At 47.7% G+C, this 7,301-nt stretch overlaps 1 protein-coding gene across 1 annotated transcript in view; it reads left to right on the top strand.

Moving 5' to 3' along the window:
* The first annotated feature begins 2,415 nt into the window (after positions 1-2,415).
* LOC140714192 (polyunsaturated fatty acid 5-lipoxygenase-like) overlaps positions 2,416-7,301 on the top strand; it is a 68,483-nt gene continuing 63,597 nt past the window's right edge. The window contains exon 1 of the mRNA XM_073025100.1: positions 2,416-2,742. Within this exon, the coding sequence (XP_072881201.1) occupies positions 2,593-2,742 (150 nt within the window). The 5' untranslated portion in view covers positions 2,416-2,592. The remainder of the gene's footprint in view (positions 2,743-7,301) is intronic.

Raw genomic sequence — 7,301 nt, 5'->3', positions numbered from 1 at the left:
ATATATGGTGACCTATATGTACTTTCATAATAATTTTTTTGAGTTTTGAATCCCAGTCTATGTTAGTAAAGTTAAAATTCTCCACTATAACAGCCCTATTATTTTTGCATCCTTCTGCATTCTTCTTGCATATTTGTTCCTCTAATTCCCATTGACTATTTGCAGTCTATAGAACAACACCACAACAGGATCGGCCTGTTCTTATATCTCAATACCACCCATAAGACCTCACTAGACAATCCCTCGGTAATTTCAACTTGGACAGCTGCAGTAATGTTCTCTTTATTCAGAAATGCATCCTCTTCCTTCTCTTTCCTCCATCTCTATCCTAGCTATATATCACCTGTACTCTGGAGTATTTAGCTGTCAGTCCTGTCCTTCCCTTAACCATGTTTCTATAAAGGCTGTAATATCCTAGCTCCACATAACTTTCTATGCCCTGAGTTTATCTGCCTTACCTGTCAGACCTCTTGCATTGAAATAAATGCAACTTAATCCCAGCCTGTGTAGGACTGGGAAGGAGCAATGTGAGAAATGTGCTCCTGACAAAGGAGCCAAGAATTTGTGTCACAGTCTCAAAGTAAGGGTGGGCTGGTTAGGGCAGAGAGACGGAGAAATTCCGTCACCCAGAGGCTGGTGGATGTTTGGTGGATGAATCCACTGGAGGGCAGTGGATTCATCCAAACTTGATTAATAAGATTTATTATTGTCACATATACTGAGGTACAGTGAAAAATTTGGTCCATACAGATCAATCCATTACTACAATGCATTGAGGTAGAACAAGGTGAAACAATAACAATGCAGAATAAAGTGCAAAGTGCAACAGCTACAGAAAATGTGCGGTGAAGGTAGACAAAGAAAGGAAAATCTGCAGATGTTGCAAATCCAAACAACACACACAAAATGCTGGAGGAACTCATCAGGGCAGGCAGCATCTATGGAAAAGAGTACAGCCGGTGTTTCGGGCTGAGACCCTGCAGCAGGACTGGAGGGGAAAAAAAAGAAGAGGAGTCAAAGTTAGAAGGTGGGAGAAGGGGAGGGAGAAACACAAGGTGATAGGTGAAACCCCGAGGGTGGAGAAGGTTGAAATAAAGAGTTGTGAGGTTGATTGATGAAAGAGATACAGGGCTGGAGAAAGGGGAATGAATAGGAGAGGACAGAAGACCATGAAAAAAAGAAAAGGGAGAAGAACACCAGAGGGAGGAGATGGGCAGGCAAGGAGATAAGTTGAGAGAGGGGAAAGGGGAATGGGAATGGTGAAGGGGGTGGGATCACCGGAAGTTCGAGAAATCGAGGTTCATACCGTCCGGTTGGAGGCTACCCAGACGGAATAAAAGGTGTTCATCCAACCTAAGTGTGGCCTCAACGCAACAGTAGAGGAGGCCATGGATTGACATGTCGGAATAGAAATGGGAAGTGGAATTAAAATAGGTGGCCACTGGGAGGTCCTGCTTTTACTGGCGGACGGAGCATAGGTGCTCGGCAAAGCCATCTCTCAAATCTACACCGGGAGCACCGTACACAGTGTATGACCCCAACAGGCTCATAGTTGAAGTGTCACCTCATCTGGGAGGATTGTTTGGGACCCTGAATGGTGGTGAGGGAGGAGGTGTAGGAGCAGGTGTAACACTTGTTCCGCTTGTAAGGGTAAGTTCCAGGAGGGAGATCGATGCGGGGGGACGAATAGACAAGAAAGTCGCGCAGGGACCGATCCCTACGGAAAACAGATCGGGGGTAGGGGGTGGCGGTGCTTGGTGTTAGGATCCCGTTGGAGATGGCGGGTTATGGAGAATTATGCGCTGGACCCGGAAGCTGGTGAGGTGGTAGGTGAGGACAACAGGAATCCTATCCCTGGTGGGCTGGTGGGACGATGGGGTGAGGCAGGCATGTGCGAAACGGAAGAAATGGAGGTGAGGGCTGCGTTGATGGTGGAGGAAGGGAAGCCCCTTTCTTTGAAGGAGGACATCTCCTTCGTTCTGGAATGAAAAGCCTCATCCTGAGAGCAGATGCGACGGAGACGGAGGAATTGTGTGAAGGGGGTGGCATTTTTACAAGTAACAGGGTGGGAAGAGGAATAATCCAGGTCGCTGTGAGAGTCCGTGGGTTTATAATAGACATCAGTGGACAATAAGGTAGACTACAGTATAAGGTGTAAGTCAAAATTCTATCTTACCGCACTAGGGGACTGTTCAATGTTTTTATTGGAGGTCTAGACCTTAGCAGAGACGGGGACTGAGTGGAGAAATATGGTGCTGTGGTAGAACTTCGGTGAAGGGTAGAACAAGGTGGGCGACGGCTCCCGGGCTGCTTTACCTTGACCTCATGCTCCCGCCAGCGCCGATCCGCAGGTGGAGCTGCAGTCCCGCGCCGGTGGTGAAACGGAGCCGCCGGCACCTCCCCCTAGTTCCGCTGACCTGTTGCTTCACTCTGGGGCGAGTGGAGGGGATCCGCCCCACATGCGCCGAACAGCTACTGGGGCAGTGGAGCTCCCGCACCACAACGAACGCCGGACCCGGAGCAGGACCAGATCTATTTCCAGCCACCGGGAGCAGACCCGAACATAACCCACCCGGATCCGATCCTGACACAATGTTTTCCTACACGGTGACGGTGGCGACTGGGCAGCAGTGGTTTGCGGGCACCGATGACTACATCTACCTGACGCTGATGGGCAGCGAGGGCTGCAGCGAGAAGACCCTGCTGGACAAACCGCTCTATAATGACTTCGAGCGGGGAGCGGTAAGACCTCTCATTCAGATAGACCGCGCTGTTCGGTTGCAAGAGGCTGCACCTCCACAAATCCCTCTTTTCCTCCTCCGCGTCCCTCTCCACTCCGGATCCTTCTTTTCCTCAGCCCCACCTCCACATACTCAGTCCTTAGTGGCCCCTCTCCGTCCACCTCCTCCGAAGCCCCAATCCCCCAGCTTTTCCGCAGCCCCTCTGCCCCCACCTCTTCCGCACCCCTTCTCTCCCCTTCCTCCATTCTTCAGCTCCTCTCTCTCCCCATCCTCCACAACTCCCCAATTCTCCCTCCCCCATCCCCCACAACACTCTCCACTCTATCTTCACCCCTTTCTCTCCACAACAACTCCTAGTCTCTCCGTCCCCATTCTCCCCTCTTCTACTGCTGTCAACCCAATAAACCTCCCTGATCCTTCACCTCACCCCATCCCCAGACTCAACTCACACCCTGAACCTCACTCCCTCTCACACCTTCCACCATACCTCATCATCCCATCCACTGCTCCAGGTGACATTCAAATGAGACCATGTTCCTGATCTCCTGCCCTTTCAGTCAGTGCATCCACACCCCACTACTTCAAAAGAGATGCCCGAGTCTCCCCTCTCTCTCCCCATCTCCCTCTAATCCGTCAGTTTCTTTAACTTTCTGGTCATGGTTTCTGAGACCCTCTGCCTCCTTTTTATCAACCCTATATTATTTCAAACACCTCATTAAATCACTCTTTGACCTACCCAGTCTTTCTCCACAGTAGTTTTCCTGTCACGGTAACGTCCTTGTAAATCTCCTCTGCATCACTCTCATAATGTGATTTGTTGCAAAATCTATATCTTTTTTAGCCAGGATTACTTGTGCCTACTCTGATTCGGTATTTGCACTATCTGTTGAGACTGATTTGTGATTCTTTTCCTCAGTAAATCTATACTAAGAGCAATTCTCAGTAACCGATTAACCTACCAGCAAAGTTTTGGGTTGTATGAGAAAACCCAAGTAGTTATAGAGGAAACATCAAACTCCACACACAACTGAGGCTGTGAGGCAGCAGACAGATGGTAACTTTTTTTTTACCAGGGTAAGGGAATCTGTGATTAGAGGACTTAGGTTTAAGGTGAGAAAGGAAAGATCTAAAGGGGACCTGAGCAACATCTTTTTCACACAAAGGCTGGTGGATATGTGGACAGTGCTGTCACAAGAAGCTGTAGTGGTGGGTACAGTTTCTGCCCTTACATGACAGACCGGTACATGGACAGGAAGAGTTAGAGGCACGTAGACCAAGCATAGGCAAATGCTTAGATAGGCATCTCTTGCTTGCCATAGACACTGTGCTCCTGGTCTTTGCTTATCTGTTGATCTCTTCCGGAGATGTCATTTGGAGTAGAGTGATTTGGGATTCTGCTGTAAGGTAGGCTTATAATACGATGGGTCCACTAGCACCAACAGAATGGAATTAAGGCCTTGGTTGGGAGAGCATGCCGACTTGTTTCAGTTTTCCTTCCATTGCATCCGGAGAATTTAAGAAAACTGTGCTGGTGATTTTTCTTGGAAGTAGATTTGCAGATGGCCCCCATCTATGAGAGTAGGGCCATGCAAGAATTCTGCCCAGTAAAACAATAAGATTAAACAGTGTTTAAGATCTTTATCTTTAAACACTATTTTTCTGAGCTGTCCAAGAACATATTTGCGAACTCAAGATATTAGTGAATTTTCTTACTAATGCCTGGCTTCGTTGTGAGGTTTATAGGAGGTGCCCCATATTGTCCAGCATCCTAGTGTGGACCTTACTTGCCGGACAGTATGTTGAATAGCAGAGGCAGACTGGAAGAAGACCTTTGTTTTATGCCTGTTGATATCCGTGCTCCTGTGTGCTTTGGTCTGCAACCCAGGGTACTTAAAGAGGTGGCTCTAGAAATCGTGGACGCATTGGTAATCATTTTCCAATGCTCTATAGATTTAGGAACAGTTCCTGCTGATTGGAGGGTGGCTAATGTTGTCCCACTTTTCAAGAAAGGAGGGAGAGAGAAAACAGGGAATTATAGACTGGTTAGCCTGACGTCAGTGGTGGGAAAGATGCTGGAGTCAATTATAAAAGAGGAAATTATGACACATTTGGATAGCAGTAGAAGGATCAGTCTGAGTCAGCATGGATTTATGAAGGGAAAATCATGCTTGACTAATCTTCTGGAGTTTTTTGAGGATGTAACTATGAAAATGGACAAGGGAGAGCCAGTGGATGTAGTGTCCCTGGACTTCCAGAAAGCTTTTGATAAAGTCCCACATAGGAGATTAGTGGGCAAAATTAGGGCACATGGTATTGGGGGCAGAGTACTGACATGGATTGAAAATTGGCTGGCTGACAGGAAACAAAGAGTAGCGATTAACGGGTCCCTTTCAGAATGGCAGGCTGTGACCAGTGGGGTACCGCAAGGTTCGGTGCTGGGACCGCAGCTGTTTACAATATACATTAATGATTTAGATGAAGGGATTAAAAGTAACATTAGCAAATTTGCTGATGACACAAAGCTGGGTGGCAGTGTGAAATGTCAGGAGGATGTTATGAGAATGCAGGGTGACTTGGACAGGTTGGGTGAGTGGGCAAATGTATGGCAGATGCAGTTTAATGTGGATAAATATGAGGTTATCCACTTTGGTGGCAAGAACAGGAAGGCAGATTATCTAAATGGAGTCAAGTTAGGAAAAGGGGAAGTACAACGAGATCTAGGTGTTCTTGTACATCAGTCAATGAAAGCAAGCATGCAAGTACAGCAGGCAGTGAAGAAAGCTAATGGCATGTTGGCCTTTATAACAAGAGGAATTGAGTATAGGAGTAAAGAGGTCCTTCTGCAGCTGTACAGGGCCCTGGTGAGACCCCACCTGGAGTATTGTGTGCAGTTTTGGTCTCCAAATTTGAGGAAGGACATTCTTGCTATTGAGGGAGTGCAGCGTAGGTTCACAAGGTTAATTCCCGGAATGGCGGGACTGTCATATGTTGAAAGATTGGAGCGACTGGGCTTGTATACACTGGAATTTAGAAGGATGAGAGGGGATCTGATTGAAACATATAAGATTATTAAGGGATTGGACACACTGGAGGCAGGAAGCACGTTCCTGCTGATGGGTGAGTCCAGAACTAGAGGCCACAGTTTAAGAATAAGGGGTAGGCCATTTAGGACAGAGATGCGGAAAAACTTTTTCGCCCAGAGAGTGGTGGATATGTGGAATGCTCTGCCCCAGAAGGCAGTGGAGGCCAAGTCTCTGGATGCATTCAAGACAGAGTTAGATAGAGCTCTTATAGATAGCGGGGTGAAGGGATATAGGGAGAGGGCAGGAACGGGGTACTGATTGTGTATGATCAGCCATGATCACAGTGAATGGCAGTACTGGCTAGAAGGGCCAAATGGCCTACTCCTGCACCTACTGTCCATTGTCTATTGTCTATTGGTGAATGAGTCAATACTGGCTTGGAGCACAGCATCTGAATCTGCACAATGACATACTTTGCCTGCGTGCTGCAGCTCAACTGCTGAGGTTGGCTGAGCTTGGTACTGTTGCCTTTGCTTGCACTGTTTGCTGGAGATTAACTGCATTCCTGCAGGAGCCTCTTGGGGGCGAGGTGTAGCAATGCAGGGAGGAAGACAATCAGAGTATTGAGCAATTGCTTGACACCAGTCTTCATCAAGATTAGTTAATTTACTTTTTGCATATTGTTGTGGAACAAGTGTAAAATTGAGATAACGTTCTTAGTTCAGCTGGATATGACGAGAGCATGCCGAGGCCGCTCCTAACTGATTGGTGAGATTGTTATAGACCAGCAATTGATGAATAGGGGCTGATGCTCCTCACTGCCCTGCTCCTGGGGTAATCATATGTTGAAGAACATTCCACTGTTTCCCTACATGGATGGATTATACACCATGATTGGAAGAAGTGTATGAGGTGGATCCCAGCAATGTGCCAGGCAGCAGCGAGACCCTCTCTGGTGATGACTGACAGTTTCAACTTTCTTAAAGGTGGTCACAACTACAATGACCCCAAGGTTCCCTGGTTTATCCTACCGTTCTGGCGATGGAGGTGAGGCTGTAGATTCACGACAATGCTCTTCACTGCTAGGATTTAGTTCTTCATTTGGGATGCCATCTGCTCCCAAGGGTTTGCTTTTCATTTCCTTCCTGACTTCTCATCAGTGAGACAACGTGAGGCAGAGCCAAGGATGCTCCAAGCCACAATTGAGGAGGTCTGCAGAGTGTCCCCTCCTGTGTGCTCCAGTTGCCTCACTGATTATGGTATAGTCACATCCATTCCTGACCCTCAGTGTAGTGGAGCTGGAGACGGCATTGACAGCACTGAAAAGCCTGAGCATGTCATTGCTGTCAGTGAGTTACTGGGCTTCTGTGCTCTCCCTGCCCCCATCTGTTCTGTAGTGTGCAGGTTTTCTGCCTTCAGGTGTTCTCAGCTGTTTCATTTGGATCTATATTACTGGGTAACTGGGATGCTGCTCTCTAGCTATGCTCACTTGCTCAACCAGCTATCCTGTAATGTGTTAGAACGTGGAAGAGTACTG

Source organism: Hemitrygon akajei, chromosome 21 (genome assembly GCF_048418815.1).
Source record: "Hemitrygon akajei chromosome 21, sHemAka1.3, whole genome shotgun sequence".
NCBI lineage: Eukaryota > Metazoa > Chordata > Chondrichthyes > Myliobatiformes > Dasyatidae > Hemitrygon > Hemitrygon akajei.
The sequence above is the reverse complement of the archived record's forward strand: the minus strand, read 5'-3'. Positions and strand labels throughout refer to the sequence as shown.